The sequence below is a fragment of the Mastacembelus armatus genome, chromosome 19, assembly GCF_900324485.2.
Source record: "Mastacembelus armatus chromosome 19, fMasArm1.2, whole genome shotgun sequence".
NCBI classification, from domain to species: Eukaryota; Metazoa; Chordata; class Actinopteri; order Synbranchiformes; family Mastacembelidae; genus Mastacembelus; species Mastacembelus armatus.
Genome location: NC_046651.1, coordinates 1,768,260 through 1,790,120, shown reverse-complemented (window position 1 = coordinate 1,790,120; position 21,861 = coordinate 1,768,260). Strand labels below are relative to the sequence as shown.

General features: G+C 40.8%; 1 protein-coding gene across 8 annotated transcripts in view; it reads left to right on the top strand.

Moving 5' to 3' along the window:
- Nucleotides 1-21,861, top strand: part of tmem94 (transmembrane protein 94) — a 36,043-nt gene extending 14,182 nt beyond the window's left edge. For 3 of the 8 annotated variants that reach the window (XM_026315360.1, XM_026315362.1, XM_026315363.1), the window contains 21 exons: nt 8,974-9,078; nt 9,465-9,638; nt 9,730-9,960; nt 10,054-10,366; nt 11,198-11,371; nt 11,627-11,729; nt 11,847-12,061; nt 12,169-12,350; nt 13,159-13,291; nt 13,601-13,716; nt 13,934-14,033; nt 14,211-14,319; nt 16,119-16,308; nt 16,398-16,475; nt 16,830-16,915; nt 17,028-17,109; nt 18,279-18,442; nt 18,581-18,675; nt 18,789-18,882; nt 19,520-19,690; nt 20,382-21,861. In XM_026315360.1, the coding sequence (XP_026171145.1) occupies nt 8,974-9,078; nt 9,465-9,638; nt 9,730-9,960; nt 10,054-10,366; nt 11,198-11,371; nt 11,627-11,729; nt 11,847-12,061; nt 12,169-12,350; nt 13,159-13,291; nt 13,601-13,716; nt 13,934-14,033; nt 14,211-14,319; nt 16,119-16,308; nt 16,398-16,475; nt 16,830-16,915; nt 17,028-17,109; nt 18,279-18,442; nt 18,581-18,675; nt 18,789-18,882; nt 19,520-19,690; nt 20,382-20,454 (2,988 nt within the window). In that variant the 3' untranslated portion in view covers nt 20,455-21,861. Of the gene's footprint in view, nt 1-2,917; nt 2,975-8,973; nt 9,079-9,464; nt 9,639-9,729; nt 9,961-10,053; nt 10,367-11,197; nt 11,372-11,626; nt 11,730-11,846; nt 12,062-12,168; nt 12,351-13,158; nt 13,292-13,600; nt 13,717-13,933; nt 14,034-14,210; nt 14,320-16,118; nt 16,476-16,807; nt 16,916-17,027; nt 17,110-17,459; nt 17,638-18,278; nt 18,443-18,580; nt 18,676-18,788; nt 18,883-19,519; nt 19,691-20,381 lie in introns of those variants that run through there. The other 5 variants (XM_026315366.1, XM_026315361.1, XR_003296163.1 and 2 more) reach the window with 5 other exon arrangements.

Here is a 21,861-nt window from a genome sequence, read left to right as displayed (position 1 = left end):
AATCACCTGACCTGAATCCGATTGAGCATGCATTTCACTTGCTGAAGACAAAACTGAATGCCCCAAGAACAAGCAGGAACTGAAGACGGTTGCAGTAGAGGCCTGGCAGAGCATCACCAGGGATGAAACCCAGCTTCTGGTGATGTCTATGCGTTCCAGACTTCAGGCTGTAATTGACTGCAAAGGATTTGCAACCAAGTATTAAAACAGTGAAAGTTTGATTTATGATTCTTATTCTGTCCCATTACTTTTGGTCCCTTAACAAGTGGGAGGCACATATGCAAACTGTTGTAATTCCTACACCGTTCACCTGATTTGGATGTAAATACCCTCAAATAAAAGCTGACAGTCTGCAGTTAAAGCACATCCTCTTCATTTCATTTGAAATCCATTGTGGTGGTGTATAGAGCCAAAATTGTTAGAATTGTGTCGATGTCCCAATATTTATGGACCTGACTGTACATCAATCCAACAACTAAGATGCAAAATGTTTACTTCCAAGGGTGTTGGAGGGTGTTGACATCCAGGGTTGGTATAGTACATTTAATCCCTGTTATAGATAGCCATCTAATTTCAAGAATGCAGCAGGACAATGATCCTCAACTTTGACAAGGCAGCCAGTCTATATACTTAAAAACTGCAGACCATTCATTAAATACATTGCTTTGCATCCAAATGTTATTGGGGTTCTCCTGGTCTTTAATATTGTTTGAGGATTTCTCCAGTGATAGTATTGCACATAAGTTTGGGGATTTGCAGATTTAAAAAGGATGGTCAAAATTAAATCAGCAGAGGCTGAGCTATTATACATTTAGTTCCTAGAATGGTCGAAGTGCTCTCTACCCTTTAGTTTCACTCTGCACTGTCTTTCAGTAGTCTCTGTGTACTTGCCAAGTAATCAGAATCAGCTTTATTGGCCAAGTTTGTGCACACAAAAAAGGAATTTGACTCCAGTTCTCTAAGCTATGCTCTCTCTATGTATAAGAATTCAAATGAAGTTAAACTTTTTATCTTTAAACTCCACACTTCCAGTTTGTAATCCAAAGTTTCTGCTATAAATCTGTAATCTCCGAGCCCACACCAAGTTAACCATGACATCATGAAGGTTGAATTCTCAGACTTGAGAAAGGTCTCTGAGAAGACATTAAAGCTGATTTCACAGGCTGAAAATATGAATGAATCCTCTATATGAATAAACTTGATTTATGCTGTTACATCAGTTTCGCACTTTGAGGCCCTAAATCTGGGAGCTGTGTATTGTATTGATGTGATTTGTTATGGCAGCAGGCAAGTGCACCAAATTTTTCTTTTGTGTTCTGAGATTTTATGATCTTCCTAGCTTAAAAGAACAGGAGAGAATTTCTGTTTATGTAGCTGTGCTACAGGTCTTTTGCACTGTGCCAGGATTAGCTGTTCACGTTACTGTTGACAGTGTCTGTGACTGGTCAGTGTGTGTTGATATTGACTTTTTACTAATATAAAAACTGTTGTGGCAACTACCTATTGCGTCTGTCAGGTGTAACTCATGAGTAGTCAATTGATTGTGCCTGGAGAGGTTGTTTAGTGTTGTTAAGCACTGGGGGCTAACACTACAGCTTTAGGTAGGAATAAATGCTGCAGACTTCAGTATTTTGAACTAAACTCTGATGTAGTCGATGTGCAAAATCGGGTAGTCACTTACAATCCTTGAAGAGGCAGCCGGTGATTCTTGTGCTCCACTGCATTTCAAAGATGGGCTTTGTGTCTACCATTTGGTTAGGTAGCTGCACTATTGTTTATAGTCTGTCCCAGTCTTTGGACTGGTTTTACTTAGCCACTTTTATAGTCATGAGGTGTTGATTTAATGTTAAATATGTTAACATTCTGACCCTTGGTTTAATATTATTTGATGTTTAGGGTATTAGTTAATTTACTTGGTTTTGGTTAATGTTCTTGAGGCTTAATTTAAATTGTTTTGTAGCCTGTAGTTCAACTTAAAATTCATGATTAAAAATCATAATTCAAGCAGTTTTTATTGAAAGCTCTAATATAAATATGGCTGGAATGAGATACATGCATTTATAAATAAATTAACAAAACTAAACTGGAAAATTAATATGGTTGTTAAAATGCACTTGCTTATTCATACATATTTAGTAGGTTTGGGTTTCATCTTCAATCTATGCATTTTGCGCTTGTTAGTTTATGTTATTTACATTGGTGTGTTTTGTGATTTGCTTCTTTTTTTCAGGTTTTCGTCTGACGTTAACAAATGGTCAGTACACTGGAATTTTAGCTAGAATGTTTGAATAAATGGATGGAAAAAATAAAGAATTCTGATCACTGAGTGAAATCCAGTTACAACCTTGAAGCAACGAGCCCGTCCCTTTCAAGTGGGGGAAAGTTGCACAAATTTGGAAAATACACTTGATAAAAACTTTAAGAAACTGCTCCAAATATTACGATGTGGGTATTTAGGTCTCACTACCTCCTCACAAATGTGCACACATGTTCCTAGTTCTGAGAAATATATCGTAGGCTGTGTGAATTAGGAGAAACAAATCAAGAAAATCAAATTTAAAATTGCGCAGGACTGTTCAACCAGTATGGATGCAAACACCCTCAAATTAGGTGCTTTTGAGCCTTGACATACCAAGGTCCCTTGGCAGCCTTCTTTTCAAGTGCTTTGAGCTTGATTCAGGACAGAATTAAAATACCAACAAAGTTTTATTGTCTGAATGCTTACAACCTGCACTCTTTAATTATTCATGAACTTATTGGTTATTTCTATAATCCTCAGATTCAGTTGAAACATACTTTTCTATGCTGGTTATTGTACCTTTGATTAGGAATCATATCAGTCTCACCCTGACATGCACACAAAGGAGACACAGTGAGGGCCTCCCTCTGTTTTAACTAGACTTTTCTCTTGCCCCAGCTTGCTAAGTTCTCTGAGGATACTCTAAGCAGCTACACCGAAGTGGTTTCTTCCCAGGTATAACCTCTCGCTCTCTAGATCCCCCTCCCCTCCTCCACTTGCTTGCCTCCCAACTCCACCTGAACCCACTTGTCTATACTTGCTTGCTTTCCTCCCCTTTGCAAGTGTCTGTGGAACTGCCTTACACATCTCTCATGAGTTTCCCACCTGTACCCCCTCATCCTCAAACTTCCATTCCTTTATTTTTTTTCTCTTTGCTGTGGAAGTCTTGACATTTTTTGATTCAGATTCTCTGTTTTGATTTTCTGTCTTTTGCTTTGGTATGAGTACTTTGCTTTCTGTTTTTGATTCATCTTGCACTTTTTTTTTCTCCTTGATTTTGGTCACTTTTTATCTTTGGGACTGTAAGTCAGCACATCTTGACTGAGCACCTCTGGATGTAAGTTAGAACTTGGATACTTGGATACCGCCAGTCATCTCTGACATGTTGTCTGAACAGTCAGAACAGTCTCGTTTTTTTAAACACTTTCTCACCTCATGGACAGAACTTCTGTTGCCAAAACCTCTCAGATTCTGACCAAGTCCAGTCATTGTCCTCCATTGTTGCCAGTCTACATCACTTAAAGCAAAGCAAATTAGCTGTCATCATTAGGTTACCACTGATCTTAAACACTCATTGTTTTGTCTCTGGCTTTGGCATTTCATCAGATGAATGCTTAATTAGTGTTAAGGCATGGATAAGATGATCCTAAAAGGGACTTTCACTTGAATTAGTGTCTGATGTGTTCCCTTTTGCTTGTCTGTCTGCTCTACATGACTAATAATCGGTCTCATATGAAGGAATTACCTGTGGACAAAATTGTTGGTACCTTTCTTTTGAAGAAAGAACAACCCACAATGATCACTGAAATAACTTGAAACTGACAAAAGTAATAATAAATAAAAATGTACTAAAAATTAACTAATAAAAAAACAGACATTGCGAATTGTGGTTTAAGAGAAGAATTAAAAAAAAAAAAGTGTGTCCTGTAATTAGCATCACAGATGGGAACTTGTAATCAGTCCGTCTGTCTATTTAAAGGCTGTAAGGTAGTCACTGTGCTGTTTGATATGTGTAGCACACTGAACATGGACCACAGAAAGCTAAGGAGAGAGATGTCTAGCCAAAGTGGATTTACTGGAAGATGACTGAGGAGGACTAATATTAAAAGGCAAATTATAAAAAAGCTAGACTAGAATTTGCCAAAATGCATATTGACAAGCCACAAAGCTTCTGAGAGAATGTCATTTGGACAGATGAGAGAAAACTGGAGCTTTTTGGCAAGTCACATCAACTCAGTGAAATCACAGACAATGTGATTTTCTGGAATTTTTTTTTCTCATTTTTTCTCTCATAGTTGAGGTAGACCTATGATGAAAATTACAGGCCTCTCTCATATTTTTAAGTGGGAGAACTTGCACAATTGGTGGCTGACTAAATACTTGTTTGCCCCACTGTACTGCTGCTACAGCCCTCTTCAGCGGCTCTTGAAAGAAACTTCCCTGCTTACCCTGAGCCATAAATACCTTAGAACTACTCCCTTTCAGATGGGGCCTGAAAGTTATACAATGACTTCAATTGTTCTTTATATCTTATTATATTCCTGCTTTGATTGCTGAATATGTAACGTGTGTCCAGACTTATAGCGAGCATCGCTGTCAGATTATGGTGTGATATTGTGAAGCTGTGCTATTTATCTCTCGTTCATGCTTGTGGTTAATCCATATAACTATGAAATTTTATTGATTTTCTTTGATGATATATTCATATTCGCTACATCCTCCATTTTTCAAATGGAATGACCTCTGTCTACTGTGTAAATAGCCCTCTTGTCCTGCACAGGTGCAGAGGATGAGCTTTTCTGTGACGACTGGGGCTAGAGGGAATAGAGTGGGTCCCAAGCCAGTAGGCAGCAGCGAAAAACTGCTACTCACACCCTGGAGAAGGGAAGAAGAAGCACATGACCTAACAGTCTTAGCTTCCCACTGTCCCCCTCCTCCAAAAAGAAGAGTGGAGCTGAGCCCCAGCCCCAGTTTAGAGGCTCTAGTCAGTTTGCCAGGCATCCTCTCTTGTTCTCTTGCCCCTCGTGTTCTGGAGGGGGCCCCTAAATCATAAAGCACTCGCTAAGGGCGAGTTTTGTTCCCCAGAACAGACCGCGAAATTCATTCAGAATGAATTTCACACACATGACACTTGAAAGAGCTCATGCTCTTTCTCAGGCAGACGCCTCATCCCCTGTCAAAGGGGTGACGTCATTGCAGACCAGTTACCTGAGGCCGCTCAGTGCCCAGATGGAACAGTGGTGCGCATGCACAGTTCATCATTCTCCACTATTTCTCTGGGACACAGGCTTCAGTTTTCCACCAAACCGCCCACATTCAACAGGGTGTTGGTTTCTGCGGCTTCAGGAAATGTGGCACACGTCGTGGAGGACGTGATTGCATCTCTGTTAAACAAACAAGCAATCATAGCAATCCCAGAGTAGTGTCAACGGGGGTTTTACTCAAGTTATTTCTCGGTCCCAAAGAAAGGGACCACGTCCCTCTGCCCAATTCTGGACCTCCGTATGTTAAACAGACACCTACAGAAATACACTTTCAGAATGTTAACTCACAAAGTGCTCTGTCACTCAATAAACCGGGGCTATTGGTTCACTACAGTCATTCTCTCAGATGTATATTTTCACATTCCTGTGTATCCCGCACACAGGACGTTTTTCCATTTTGCTTACAGAGGGAAAACTTATGAATATCAAGTCATCCCATTTGGGCTATCACTAGCACAGAGGCTTTTTAGCAAATCTGTAGTCCCATTATGGAGCAGCAGAATATTCTCTTATTTAGATAACTATCTGGTGTCTTCTCACTCACAGGAAGGCTTGGTCAGGGACACAATGATAGTGTTAAATCACTTCTCTGCCCTGGAGTTCAATATAAAGGGCATAAAGAGCTGTTTGGAACCCATGCAGCGCACGGAAAATTTGGGTTTAAGCATAAATTTCCCTTCTGGATCGAGTGACACTGACAGACAAGGTTGCTCTCTCTCGCTCATTGTCTTTTCAGCTTTCAACTCGGCGAGGTGCTTGCATTAAGACTGCCTTCGTCTCCTTAGCTTTATGGTATCAGATATTCGTTATTCTATTGGGACTTCTCATGATGGGGGATTTTTAACACTAGGTTGCAGCGTTACATTTGTGTCTGTGGCGACACCTCCCCAGCAAAGTGAAAGTAAACGCCCTTTGCATGATGGCGTTACATCCGTGGCAGGACACACGCACTCTAGCTGCAGGGGTCCCACTAGGCATAGTGTTGTCAAGAGTCCATAACAACAGGCGTGTCCTTGTCAGGATGGGGTGCCACCATATCGGGCAGCACAGTGAATGGCACCTGGGATCCACATCTGGGTCGGATGCATATCAATGTGCTGGAGCTTTGGGATATCTATCATGCTCTAAAACATTTTCTTCAGTTTCTTCAGGGCCATTGTGTCTTGGTGAAAACTCAACAGTTGTTGCGTACGTTGTTGCGTTCTGTGGAGCAGCACCAGGTTTTTGTCTCTTCGGGCGACATGTGCCAGGGGTGCTAAACAGAGGTGCGGATCTATGGAGAGTGGAATCTCCATACACAGGTAATGGAGCAGATCTGGAAGAGATATGGCCGGCCTGACGTAGATTTCCTAGCCTCACAAGAAAGCATGCGTTGTCCACTGTTTTTCTCCCTAAAAGACAAGGACACTCCTCTTGGGGTGGACGCTCTGGCTCATCCATGGCCAGATGTTCTGCTGTAGGTGTTTCCCCCACTCAGTCTGATTTTACCCACCTTGGCTTGGGTGAGGGAGTAGAACCTCTCAGTTATCCTAATGGCCCCCCGATGGCTGTCCAAGCTTTGGATGGCGGAGATAGTGCAGATTTTAGGGGGCAGGTCGTGGCCCCTCCCTGTGTGTTGGCTCAGGTGGACGGAGAGATTTACCATCCTCATCCAGACCGCATTGTGCTCTGGGCTTGGTCTGTGAAGATGGAACCTGAATACTGCTGGTCTGCCAGCACATGCGATTGATACCATTCAGAGTGCAAGATCCCCATCCACTCGCCGTCTATACGACTGCAAGTGGTGGGTTTTTGATGAATGGTGTGCTGCCAAACAGGTCATTCCTTTCCAGTGTTTGATATCTTTTGCTTCCTAAAGGACCTAGTTTGAGTGTTCAGCATTTTTAACAACTAAGGTGTAGTTTGTGGCTACGCCATGTGGATTTTGTTGACAAGTCAGTGGGATATCATCCCTTGGTGTGTCATTTTATGAAAGGCACACTCTCTAAGCTTCGAGTGGTTACACTTTGAGATCTATCGGTTTTCCTAGAGGCACTCTGTCATCACCCATTCTTGCCTTTAGAGGCAAGTGCTTTGAAGTGGGTTTTGTTTAAGATGGGATTGCCTCTTGCCTTGACAGCTGAAAAGTGTGAGTGAACTTCACGCTTCGTCTGTTCGCCCTTCGTGTTTGTAGTTTGCCCCCGGGCTCTCAAAGGTTTGTTTATGCCTTAATCCAGAGTTTGTACCTATGGCGATAGACCCACCCTATAGCTGCCCTACAGTGGAGCTTATGGTATTCCATCCTCCACCTTTCTCCTCTGAGGAAGAGCGGAGCCTCAATAGCCTGTGCCCTGTTTGGGCCCTATATGCATATGTGGGCAGGACAGCTTGTTTCAGGGAGGGGGACCAGCTCCTTGTGTTGTGGGCCACCCCTCATAAAGGGAAGCCCATGTCCCATCATTGGACACCGCAGGCTGCTGGCTCCCTGTGAAGTCACTGTTTGGCACCGCAGTATCTCCCATAGTAAAATGCCAAAAGAAGTTAGAAAAAGAACCTGAGGTTACTTGTGTAACCCCGGTTCTTTGATGACAGAGTGAGGTGTTTCACCTACACTACCTTTCTTGCAAATGCAGTAAGAAACCGCTCTAGAATGATTTGAGGAGGAGTTGACTGACTGTGTCAGTAAGAGGGGTGGGCCCCGGGGTACAGTCGACTGTGTCACAGACAGATGTGGTGCCATTGGAGCTTCCGTAGACACCCATGGTGTTTCCCATAGTGAAACACCTCACTCTGTTATAAAAGAATCCAGGTTACGCAAGTAACCTTGAGTTATTTCAATGACCATTGTGGCTTTTTCTTTCTTTAATGGAAGGTTACCAATAATTCAGTCCTTAGGCCTGGCGCATTTCCGTTCCATGAATATGCAGCATTTCTCTCTTGCATGTGTTTTTGGTATTTTCAGCGTTTTTGTATTTGCAGCGTTTGGCTGTTGCAGCACGTTTGTTATTTGCAGCATTTTCTTTTGCATTTGTTCATTTAGGTGACTGCAGCGTTTTTCTGTTGCATTTGTTTTATGTTTGTGTGTTTTTGGTTTTGCATAATTTCTGAATTTGTAGCGTTCAATCGCGGCGCATTTACTCTTGTCGGCCACCATAATTTTGCGTATTTCTTTTTGCCAACTGAAGAGCCAGGAAGTTGATTTTGGATGCTGCCTGATAAAGAGAGGAAGCAAAAAAAGGAACTCTAACCAAAATGTTTGTGTCACTTTCCCTGCGAAAGCTGTTTTTAGTTTTGTTTCCTACACGACCAGTCATCAAGGATCCCATCACAAATCTGCATGGATATGTTTTGGATCACTCACAAATGCTGCTGTTTGCACTATACTTTACCTCCACCAGCACTGTAGTTTAGACGCTTTTCCTTTTTTTTAATGTTGCCCCAATTAACATTTATATCTATTTTGTTGGGCCATTTTAGACAGAGCCAAAAACCATTAGCTTTATCCTTATTATTTCAAGTTATTTTTTCAAGTTTTCAGTATGAATTGCTGTATCACTTTATTTAGTCTCTCATATTACTAATACTAAATATATTTTGTATTCAGATATTGAAACATATCCATCCTCTTTCTACTATTTGGTAGAAAGCAGTTCTCTGGCTTAATTTATATATGCATGTGTGTTTTTTGTATGTGCGTGTTCATGTGTACAGGAAATGCTGCGTTGTGTATGGAGGCACCTGATTGGCGTCTTAAAGGGAGAATCTCAGACACTCTGCTACACTTCCAGCCTTTTACACACCCTGGGATCTGTCACTGTAAGTATTATTAGGATTAACAACTTAGACCATTTATTTTATATGTATACATAAATGGTCCTGCCAGGGGTTGTTTATTCAAACCACCTGTTAAGTAAAGTTGTAGATATAAAAAAAAAAAAAATCCTGACAATTGTGTGAGCCATTTTTTGCCTTTATATTCATGAATAACAGCTAAAAAATGGCTTTATATGAGCATAACAACCAACAATTATAATATGTCACAAACATAAGAGTGATGTTTTCTTTAGTATGAGAGTGATCCAGTCTTGGTCTGGATCTGTACATACTGCGTTATCTTACAAATAGGAATAAGCCATACACTAAAGACAGTCCTGTGTGCAAGTTGTCTACTAGTCTACTACAAATCTTGTCTCTGTGTGTAGGTGCTGTGTTGTGTGGACAAACAGGGCATCCTGTCGTGGCCTAACCCCAGTCCAGAGACTGTGCTGTTCTTTAGTGGACGGGTCGAACCATCTCATAACAGTCAAGATGATCTCAGAGATGACCTGTCTGTGAACTCCTACTGCCGAATGGATACAGATGATGACAGGGATGAGGTGTGTGGTTTCTCATGCATCAGCAGCCTGACTGTAATAATTGCTATTACTAGTGCACACTGTTCTATCGACTCCTGTGTCTGTTGTACAGGCCCAGGAGGCAGAGGCTCTGCTCTGCCTACCACAAGAATCCTCCGCCCAGCGGAGTGACAGGCTCGAGCCCAGCGAGACATCACATGACACTGCTCGCTCATCTGACACACTTCGGGCTTCTGGACTTCAGCACTCCTGTCAGCCCACACACAATCGCACCAAGCACCACTCTGGATCCAACGTGAGCTTCAGCCATGACACTGAAGGAGGCGAGGACGGCCAGGCCCAGGTTAAAATTTGACCTGAAAATGTACAATGCTGTGTTGTGAATTTAACACACAGCTGTCACTGATGCCTTTATTTTTGCCCTGTTTGTCTCTAGGACTTTGCTATGGGTTGTCCAGAGGCTGAGGCAGAGGACTTTGTGTGTGACTACCACCTGGAGATGCTAAGCCTGTCCCAGGACCAGCAGAACCCAGCCAGCATTCAGTTTGATGACCTTTCCTGGCAATGCCACCTGCCCTCCCTCAAGCCGCTGGGCCTCAACATCATGTTGAACCTCTGCAATGCTAGTGTCACCCAGCAGCTCTGCCGGTTCTCTGACCACTTGTCCAACCTGGCTCTTCAGGAGAGCCATGGCACTGTGCTGCCTGTCTACGTTCCCTGGGGGCTCTGTGAGCTCTCCAGGCTCATAGGTGAGTCAGTAATTGTAGTGTTTTAGGGATGCTTTAGGGTTGCATAAGAGCAACCACATGACCTGGTTTGGCCCTTAGTCTTTCAACACATTCATAAGATAGACTTAGGGATGTACTCACTTTTGTTGCCAGTGGTTTAGACATTAATGGCTGTGTGTTGAGTTATTTTGAGGGGACAGCAAATTTACACTGTTAAACAAGCTGTACACTCACTACTTTATATTGTAGCAAAGTGTCATTTCTTCAGTTTTGTCACATGAAAAGATATAATAAATTATTTACAAAGATGTGAGGGGTGTACTCACTTCTGTGAGATACTGTACATCTAATGATGTAATTGTGAAGTGACTTGTGGCCATACTCAGAATTTGTGCTCTGCAGTTAACCCATCCAAAGTGCACGCGCGCACACACACACACCCACACCCACACACCCACACCCACACCCGGAGCAGTGGGCAGCCAATGCTGCCGCGCCCAGGGAGCAGTTAGGGGTTTGGAGCCTCAGTCGTGGTATTGAGGGTGGAGAGAGCGCTGGCTATTCACTCCCCCCACCGACAAACCTGCAACTTCTGGGTTACAAGTCCGACTCTATTCATTGGGCCGCAACTGCCCAATGTAAAGCTATTTCACCTGGCAAAACTTCACATGAACAATAAGTCATACTGTTGCACTAGGTGATATGTTTCTTTCTCACAAAGTAAGTGTAGTGGTCACACTGTTATCTGTGGTGCAGGATGCTATAATCTACATACAGCCCTGGTGTAAGCAGAGCAGAGATCAGGCACATGCGTTGTTGTCTCATTCTTATATGTGATGGTGTGTGTGTCAGGGTTCACTCCTGGTGCAAGGGAGCTATTTAAACAGGAGAACCACTTGGCTCTGTACCAGCTGCCATCTGGAGAGAAAACCAAGGAATTCACGTCTCGCCGCCTTCATTACTTCAATAAACGCCAGCCTCCCATCTCCCACCTAATCTCTCTGTTCGTACGAGATTCTTCCTCCAGTGAGTCCATGTTCCAGTCTACCTATTTCATTCTACAGGTCTGTTTTGTTTTATGTTAAAGGTTGGAATGAAAAGAGTTAAGTATTTTTAAATATGCCTTGGGTTGTTTTAGCAGAGTTAATAGTCTTTATATTATCTTTTCTGTTTGCCCAAATAGATGAGGATGTTAAAAAAGGGATTTGTTTTTGTTCTGATTCTTTTTTGTTCTGGCTTTTTTATTATTTCTGGCATTTTTGTTCACGTCCTTTTTTGTAGATAATGTCCAGATGCTATCACATGGCTCTGCTGACCTAATCCTGGAGGCCTGCACTGACTTCTGGGATGGAACAGATATCTACCCGTTATCAGGCTCTGACAGGTACAATATCCATCACACTGATCGCGATCATGTCTCTGTAAATCTTGAGTTACACAAAGCATGAAAGATTCACAATGTGCATAATTTTTATTTCTCCCTTTTCCTTCTGAGTTATAGAAAGAAGGTTCTGGATTTCTACCAGCGTGCCTGTCTGTCAGGTTACTGCTCAGCTTTTGCCTATAAACCCATGCAAGTATCATTGTCCAGCCAACTGAATGGGAAGTGCGTAGAGCTGGGCCCTGGTCCCTGTCTCTTCTCTGGAGTGGAGCTGCCTTCCACAACCCCCATCAAGTACAACTCCTGCAGGAACAGCTGGAGTTCAGATGGTACAAGTTAGTGACAGAGGGATGGTTAGTTAAAGATTTTACTACAGTAATAATACAACTATTTTCATTTTCTTTTCTCTTTCACTTTTGTTCTCTTTCCCATGTCATGTCAGAGGGTATAGGTGAGGGGTTGGAACGTGAGGACTGTGTTCAGGCCTTGAGTGGGCAGATCTTCATGGGAATGGTGTCATCTCAGTTCCAGGCGAGGCTGGACACAGTCCGGCTCATCGATTCTCTGGTCACTGCTTGCATCCGCTTTGTTTACTTTTCTATGGAGGATGAGCTCCGCAGCAAGGTGAGCACACACAAGAGAACAGAGTACAGAAACACTCAAAAGTCACCCCAAGTACAGCCGACATACTTCGAGGAGTAAGAAGCAAACACAGAAAGGCAGGCATGAGGACGTAAGGAGAAAAAACAGAAACTGAAATGGTTTAATAGCCTGACCCACTAGGAGAAAAATGGTACATGGCCTAAAGTAAGGTATAAACTTCTAATTGAAAACTAATCTGCATACACAAGTTTTAAGTTTCTATTTAATGTGCTCAACAGAGTCAGTAAGTCTGGTCACTAGTGAGATTATTCCATGTGATGATGGCACAATAAGCAAAGGCCCTGCTGACTTCTGATTAACCCTGGGGACAGACATGAACCCTGCATCCTGAGAACAGACAAGTACAAAGTGACATGCACATTTAGAATTTTTCTGTACTCATTATGCACTTTGGAAATAATACAAGAAAGTACAACAGGTCTGTAATTATTTATGTTATTTAGTTTACCAGCCTTGTCCTTAATAACAATATTCCCACCATGGACACCATGAACCATCAAACCTGTAAAACGTAGCAGATTTCAGAGCTTATAGCTAGCCACCTTTGCTGCAGTAATATGATCTGTACCAGCAGTTATGTTACCATTAACGTCATTAAAGCTTCATAAATCTAACTACATTTTGAAGCTACAACTGAATAAATTGCTATGTAGCGTAATGTGGTAAATCTACACAATGTCAACAGCAGTATACTACACATTAGTACAGTCTATGTGTATGCTTTGCCATGTGAGTATGTGTTTATATGGCTAATTTTGGGTCTGGGCAGGTTTTTGCAGAGAAGATGGGTTTAGAGACAGGCTGGAACTGTCACATCTCTCTGACTCCGAATGGAGACAGTCCCTGTGATGGAGCACCCTCCAGCCCCAATCATGGCTCCCTGCATGAAGATCTGAACCAAGGTACCAGACATGGGTTTGTATGAACTGAAAGCATTATTAATTTTACTACATTTGCTGATGGGGTGTACCTGACATGACACATTTAATTTGGCTATGGGTATGTATTATCAACATTTCTCTAAGGTCTCGGGGCATAAATGCTTTTCTCTAGTTTTGTAGTTTATCTAGTGCTTGTTGAATCTACCTGCAAAGAGCAGTAGAAAGAACAAGGGGACACATGTGAAAGCAATTCGTCATGTGTGATGTTTGATTTTCTAGGTTTTACAGAAAAGCTCTAACTTTAGACAATTCTCTTTGTACTTGATACAGATTCTCGGGATGAAGCAGAAGGGCCACTGCTGCCAGAGGAGGAAGTCCACTCTGATTTAGTCAGTTTCCAACCGACAGACAGCGATGTGCCCAGCTTCCTGGAGGACTGCAACAGGGTAACAATACTTTTTTTTTTTTTAAACCAATGAATCCATTTTCCTTACAGTGGCATACATATCAGTGTTTGTTTTTCATTCAACCTTAGAATACAGACTGATTCCTCTGTCTCAGGCTTTCTTAACCAGCAGGAATGCATGTATTACTTCCATTTAAACTCTTTTTTTTTTTTTTTTCTGTTGATGGTCTTGTTTCTCTGTCCCTGCTCTTTGACAGGCCAAGCTACCTCGTGGTATTCACCAGGTTCGTCCTCATTTGAAGAACATTGATAATGTGCCTCTTTTGGTGCCACTCTTCACTGACTGCACCCCTGATAGTGAGTTTTCCTCATGTGTTTTACACGCTGAGGTTTCATGCTTTTATCTGCTTTCTTTGAGTGTTTTTTGTCTAATGACAATTGAGGCTTATATCAAGGAAAGAACTGATGATCTGTCCTATATACACAGTGTTTGCTTTAGAGAAATAAACAGCTACAATGGTGTTGTCTTCACAGCAATGTGTGAGATGATGAAGATCATGCAGGAAAACAGGGAGGTGACATGCTGTCTAGGAAGCTCTGCCAATTTCCGCAACAGCCGCCTGTTCCTTCAGAGTGACCTCAGGTACATGTACATCAATATAGTATGTCTGTAAGCAATTTTTAAATTTGTAAATTGAACTCGTTATGATTAGTGTTTTTATTTTTTAGCACAATTAGAATTAGAGCAACAGACAGATGCTGCTTTTAAGCTATTAAAAATAAAATTTTTCCATTTAAATTCCTGCTCATCTTCCTGAATACATTTGTGGAATGCAGATGCAATGTCTCCTTACACTTAGAAGTTAAGAAAGTTATAAAAAACACGTTTTTTAGTTATCTGTTGCTGTATAACTATGCAGAAAATTTTAGCCTTATTTCTCCAGGTTTAGAGATTTCAATTTAATTTAATTCAGGTTATTTTATTTGTATAGCACCAAATCACAACAGTCATCTCAAGGCACTTTACAAAAAGCTAAAACAAAACCCAAGAAATCCCTTATGAGCAAGTGGTGTGGAGTGTAGATAGGAAGAGGAGCAGAGAGGGAGGGAAGAGGAGCGAGGAGCTCAGTGCACCAATGGTCCTCGGGCAGTCTAGGCCTAAAGCAGCATAACTAAGGGATGGTTCAGGGTTGCCTGAAGCCAGCCCTAACTATAAGCTTTGTGAAAAGGAAGGTTTTAAGTCTAGCCTTAAAAGTACAGAGAGTGTCTGCCTCCTGAACACAGGCTGAGAGCTGGTTCCACAGGAGAGGAGCTTGATAACTAAAGGCTCTGCTTCCCAGTCTACTTTTGGAAACTCTGGGAACCACAAGTAGGCCTGCACTCTGAGAGCGAAGTGGTCTATTGGGATAATATGGTACTATGAGGTCTTTAAGGTATGAAGGAGCTTGATCATGAAGGGATTTGTATGTGAGAAGAAGGATTTTAAATTCTATTCTATATTTTACAGGGAGCAAATGAAAAGAAGCCAATATAGGAGAAATATAATCTCTCTTGCTAGTTCCTGTCAGGACTCTGGCTGCAGCATTCTGGATTAACTGGAGGCTTTTTATGGAGATATTGGGACATCCAGATAGTAATGAGTTACAGTAATCTAGCCCTGAGGTAACAAATGCATGGACTAGTTTTTCTGCATCATTTTGAGACAGGATGTTCCTAATTTTGGAAATGTTGCGCAGGTGAAAGAATGCAGTTCTAGAGATTTGTTTTATGTTTGAATTAATGCTAAATTTCACACTATCGACCAAAGCATCTTATTACAGAGACATGTGATTGGGATTAAAGGAACAGCATTTTCAAATGGTTTCAATCTAGAACCTCAGAAATAGCTTATCTAATATAGATACTTTAGATGTGTAGTGTTGGTTTTTTTCCAGTACTACTGTGAAAAACCTTGGAGTTATTTTTGACCAAGATATGCCCTTTAAGGTCTAGCAGGACAAGTACAGAGACCATTTTCGACCTCTACCCCAAAACAAGTCACATTAAAATAATGACATTCATCCAATCACTCACAACAGCAGCATCACGTCAGTGAATAATCACAAGTACACTGAGATTCCCAAGTAGATGGTCACCCACCCACACTTCTTTATGTTTTCACCAACATAGTTTTATATAATTTGTTAGAGGTGTTGCCTTTAAAAACTTTTCAATAAAAAAGAAACATGATTTTCCTCCATTGGCATGGTGTGAAGACAAATCTCTCACTACTCTACTAGATGTGAGAAAACGTTTTCTTGTAATTTCCGTCCTTTAAAGGCTTCACAAACACAACCAGTATAGTACTGTTTGATTGTATAATAACTATGCAATCAAAGTGCTTGACATTGTATGTATAATTGTGATTTTTCTACATGAATTTTGGCTCTCTTTCCTCTACAGCATCGCTCTGGAGCCTCTATATCCATCTCAGTGTTCATGGGAAACGTTTGGATATGCCACTGGAGGAGGATTTAATGGAAACGCTGAAGGTCTGTCCCCATTGAGGCTTTCTGGACAGCTCAACAGTCTGGGTTGTTCTGTCACCTTCCACCAAGGCGAGAGTGTCAGCATGGTCAAGCTCATAGAGCAGGTTAGGCAAACATGTCCTCACATATTAAGCAAGTCAGAGAAAGGTGTTATATTTATTCATTTATTTGTCTTTGGATGCATTTGTTCCAGGCACGACACACAACATATGGCATCCGCAAGTGCTTCCTTTTCCTGCTTCAGTGCCAACTTAGTCTAGTCATCATGCAGGTGAGCGACGAAATGTCACAAACTCAGAAAAAATTGATATTTATGCTGCATTGGGCTAACTTTTCTCCACATATATCACTGCTAATTGACTGACTTTAAACTTGCATAAAAAAAGTGCATTGTACAGCCATACATTGAAATCAGCAAAAAGAACTGTTTTGAAAAATTAAAGCAAACACAGTATTCTGAGAAAATATGACCACTAAACATGGCTGAACCTGTCAGTCACTGACAATAAAAAGTTAGGTCCATATACCATAATGGCGATAGAGCAAAGCTGAATTGTTGATTTGAATACATTTGGATGGATGATGTTAAATAAACCAATGTAGAGTCTCTGGTGTTTGTCTCTAGTTCTTGGCCTATCTGGCTCAACTTCCTCCTCCAATGAACACTACTGACATCCTGTGGTTGTCCTGTTTCAGCTGCCCTCTACTAAGGTGCACACACTCACACACATTAAACATTAAAACACTTTACACTATTTGTACCATGGTACTTCACTGTTATGCACAGTGTAATGCTAATGGTTGGTTTGTGGTGTGTCAACAGCGTGTCACTTCTGGGGAAGCCACCAGACAGTTCGGTCATGACAGTTGCCACAGGGAAGAACCTAGATTCCATACCAAGAAAGGTAGGATCCCATAGCAGTCAAATATTTCAAACCCACTGGATCTTTAGTCTTAGTTAATGTTTCTGCATCTTTAATTTTTAGAAATAATAAATTAAATGACCCTGCTGTTTGAAACCATTAATCAAAAAAAACTAAATCTGACTCTTTTATTCTTTCTTTTTTGTTGTTTTTACCACGATGTAGTGTTTATCCAATCTATTTTTAATCCTCAAAGCCACTGTTAAGGTAATATGGAGTAAAATAAATAGCTGTTGAAGCGTGGAAAAGATGCAGTGGTGAAAACTTCTCTAAAGCTGTTGTGCATAGTTGCAATGTTGTGACTGCTGTTCATTTTGTCTACCATCACCCAGACAGCCTATCAGAACGAATATCCTCAGAGCTTACTGATGAAATCCAGGCTCTAGACTGCTTTATGACAGGGACATCTACTGACAAAGTAAACAAAAATACTGCACTGTGCTGACGTAACTTCTCAAGTCAAAAGCCTGAAGATTTATTATGATGTATCCTATTGGGGACCAAAAGTGACTTCCAAACTAACGTTAAGATGCATAGTGTATCAGAGTATCTTCACTAGCTCTGCATCAATCAATTATCTGGGATTGATCTGTTTTGACTTGCTGTGCAGGTGTTAGGGCCCGACCACTGACTTGGATGGGTAAAGCCGACCAATAAAATAAATTCATGAAGCACTTCTGCACAACACAGTAAAAAAATTAAATTGTGAAATAGTTATTTGCATTTGTTGCATATAATAAATTGGTATTGTAATTAACACTTTAAATTAATAATTTATCTATTTAATACATTATTTATATATTTATTTCAATTAATGAAACATTTAAATAATTATTTAATGACGTATTTATTTCATTGTGGCACTTTTGGCCCTTCATAGTATCCTGCTGCAGAAATTCAATTAACTGGAGCTTCCTTTTTTTTAAGTTTACACTTTTATGACCTGCTCTTTGTTTACCATTGCTTTCTCTGTGTACTGATTTTTCTTTTTTCTTTTCTGCTGCCTATTGCTAGGAAAGGTTTTTTACCTTATGTCTCCAAATAAAAGTGATTAATTTGAGTACAGAGGACTTTTTATATGGAAGAATCTTATGCCACCACCACCTCTTTGGCTTGTGTGATGCACTCATCATGTGTTCCTCTTTGTGCAGACGCAAAACTACTTCCTTGGCTGTTTCCTGTTGAAGTTTGGTGTGACGGTGTGTTCCTTCCTGTTAGCCTTTGGGTTTACACTGCAAGAGGTCTGCCTCAGAAGCAACAACTTCACTTTAGCTGACAACACCACTGTCACCTGTCTTCATATACTCAAAGCCAGGTAGGAGAAGGATTATCTGTAACTAGCCCACTGTCAGATGTTCACCATTTGTTCAGACAGACTTTGTAAATCTTAGTGAATCACTTTTAGATTACCATATATGATGAATTAAATGACTGGTTTTCTGTATGACTCCAGCTCTTCAAATGAGGCTCCTCACTGGTTTAGTGAGCTGTCAAATGGCCTGCTGCTGACTCAGAAGGTCATGGCAGTGTTCCTTGTTTTGCATACAGGTAGGAACTCGTACTATCATACAGTATGCAGGATGAACTGATATAAAGCTCTCTCATGTTTTTATCAGTATTAGGTCATCCCCTTTCCTGTATTTGTCATCTTAATTTTTTAGTGGTGATTTCCCTCAGCTATGTTCACCGGTCTCAGCCTCTTTGGAGAAGGAATCCATTCAGCAATACCTGGTGGTGTCTCATTGTACCTGTGGTGTAAGCACATTCATAAACTAAAGCTGGGTTTATACTTGATGCAAGGGGTTAGTGGTAGCTTTCCAGCAACTACAGCAAAGTTTATATAGTTAGTACATACCCTTAAAATTGGGGGTATAAGGGTTATATAGATGTATAGCATATTGAAATGCTCCAAATGGCACTACAGCATGTAAATATGTAAAGATATGGTCTGGTTGACTTGTTCTATGGTGGGTCAATTGTCTTTGCTTCACAGTAACTAGTTTCTCCTTCATAATGTAGTGTATGTGGCAGTAGGGCTTTAGTGTACTTGTAGAGTTGCATCCAGGTAATTTCTATTTTGTCTTGTTCAAGTATCATGATTCTTTCCACAGTTGTAAAATACTCTCTGCTGCAATCCCAAACTGAGTCCTTTAAACTTTAAACTGGTTGGCCTCAATCTCAAAGTCTAATATATACGCAGTTAATACTCACCTGTTACATCAAATGATTTAGTGGTGAAAAGGTCACTTCAGCAAGGTGACTTTTTTGATTATGTTGCTTTGAGAATTCATTTTAATGAAAGCACCATATCCAGTAAATCAGACTGCTCTTCATTTTTATGTAAAAATCATGTATTAAATTGTCAACCCTCTCTCCCTCCTCCATCCTCCAGTCTTCTCAGCCAGGTTGTTCAGGCCACAGTGGATTACCAGTTGTGGCGCAACCAAGGCAGCTTTGTGCCCTTTAACCTGGGGGACATACCTCTGCTTGCCTGGCTGCTTGTCTGTCTGTCCCTGCTGCTAGTGGTGGTGGTCAATGAAGTAGTGAAGCTCCATGAGATACGGTATGAAGCAACACACACGAAGAACAGCAAAGAAGACAGTAGTAGTATCACCAAGAAATAAGAGAAATCTATAATTAATATTATAAGTCAGCTTTGTACACACATTCTTATTCAGAAACTATATAGTAGCACATATGGAATTATGTAGTAGGCAAAAAAAAAGGATGCTATAAATTTTAGATTTAGATTGAAGTAGTCTCCTTTCACTTTGCTAACAACTGTACACACTTCTTGGTATTCTCTCTGTGAACTTCATGAGGCAGTCACCTAAAATGCTTTCCCAGAGCTCTACGAACAGTTCCCGAACAGTATGCTGATCACGGGTTGGGTGCTGTTTCTTCACTCTAAAAAAACAGTCCAGTTCATCCCAAACCTTCTCCTCTGGGTTTATCAAATTTGTGGTAAAAAAAAGAAATAGAATCTGAATATTATAAATGTGTGAAATCCACAAACTTTGGATTTGGACTGAAAGCATATTTCTGAGCAACATAAAGAAGCATTGGGAGAGAATAACAAGCCATCACAGTTTTATATTGCTGGGACCAGGCTATTGAGGACTATTTAGTGATCAGATCAGTCTTTCATTTTCTGTCATCTTCTTCAGAGCCGGGATCTGTTGTGAAGCTGAAAAATGCCGCAAATTGCTAATCCTGCTCATGAGCTCTGGTTTGTCCCCTCTTTCCATTTTCAGGGTGCGAGTTCGCTACCAGAAAAGACAGAAGCTGCAGTTTGAAACAAAGCTGGGAATGAACTCTCCATTTTGATGCCTTCCTTATGAGGAGGCTGGTGTCGCAACAACACTGGGCCACAGTCTGCCTGCTCTGGAAACCATGGAAAGGCACCGTGCAAACACTGTACTAAACTGTAGTAATATTTCAGCCCAACAGCACTGCAACCAGTAGGTGGAGGAAATATGAACCAAATGTTCATATGTAAGCTCCTTGGTCTGTTTGCTTAAAACATTCTAACACTTGTCTGACGAGTAAAGAAAGGAAAACTCCAAAGCATTCCCTTTAAATAGAAAAAGAGCCAAGAACAGGCAACTATTTATTGTCTGGTTTTAAGGCATGAGGTATGTTTTCTGAAAAGGTTTCTGCTTCCTCCCTATCACTTCTGCTCTGTGCATAGTCACTCTCATCTCTGGAATGCTCCAGGTCCCAAAGGTCATCATCCAACACACTGAATCAGTCAGTGAATTGGCATATCATTAGACCAGTTCAGCCTTCACTCTGTCTAACCTAACAGCATGTGTCTATGGAACGCTAAAGTGTTTCATCCAGAATTTAATAATAGCTAAGTAAATAAACTATGTAAAAGTAAATTGTATAAAAAATATAGAAGAAAAAAAGTTGTGAATAATTTTAGGAAACTTTTAAAACTCATCATTCCCCTTTTCTATGTATTTTTACATATGAGACATTTGATTTCAAAAATGTTTTTCAGAAGTCTGTTTTTATTTGATACAATCATTTTTTTCAGTAACACTTTCAAATCATATCAGCTTTTTCTGACAGCTGTGTATTCACTGCACTCAGTCTTTAGCCAATCACGTAACTGTAGCAAGCTCAACAGCTGCTACCAGACGTAGCCAGTTAGCTCCTGTTAGCACTTAATCAAATATATTGCTGCTAAATGTTAATAAGCACAGTACACTGGCAAAGAAACTATTTTTGTTTTCTTTTATTTGGTTTAATATGTAGAGGGTGGGAGCTTGGTTTATTACTCAGAATCAAAGTGAAAAACCAGCGTTTTTTTTTTTCTCATAATGTTCTCAGATTAAAGAAAAAAACACTGATGATCAAAATGACGTCGTCCTTCTCTATAGTCACTCCAGTCAGTAGGAGCTAGCCAACTGTGCCAACGCCGACTTCTTTTGATGGTGTGTAATAATCCAAGCAAAGGCTTAAAGGCATACTGCTGTGTGTACTTTGTCTGTTTTGGTTTGTCTGAATTACTTCTTGTTAATTTAGTTATCAGGTGCTATCTGGCTAAATCTGGGAGCAGTTGTCAGTATAAGAGGCAGAAGTGTGGTTGGCTGAAAGGTGAAGGATCAGTTATTGCTGTCAACACCACTGTCATGGAGAGTCATACTATGGAAAATATCTCATTTGGCAAAATGTCTCAATACAATTAAAACATACTTTTGAAAAAATAAAAATCTTAAAATTTTA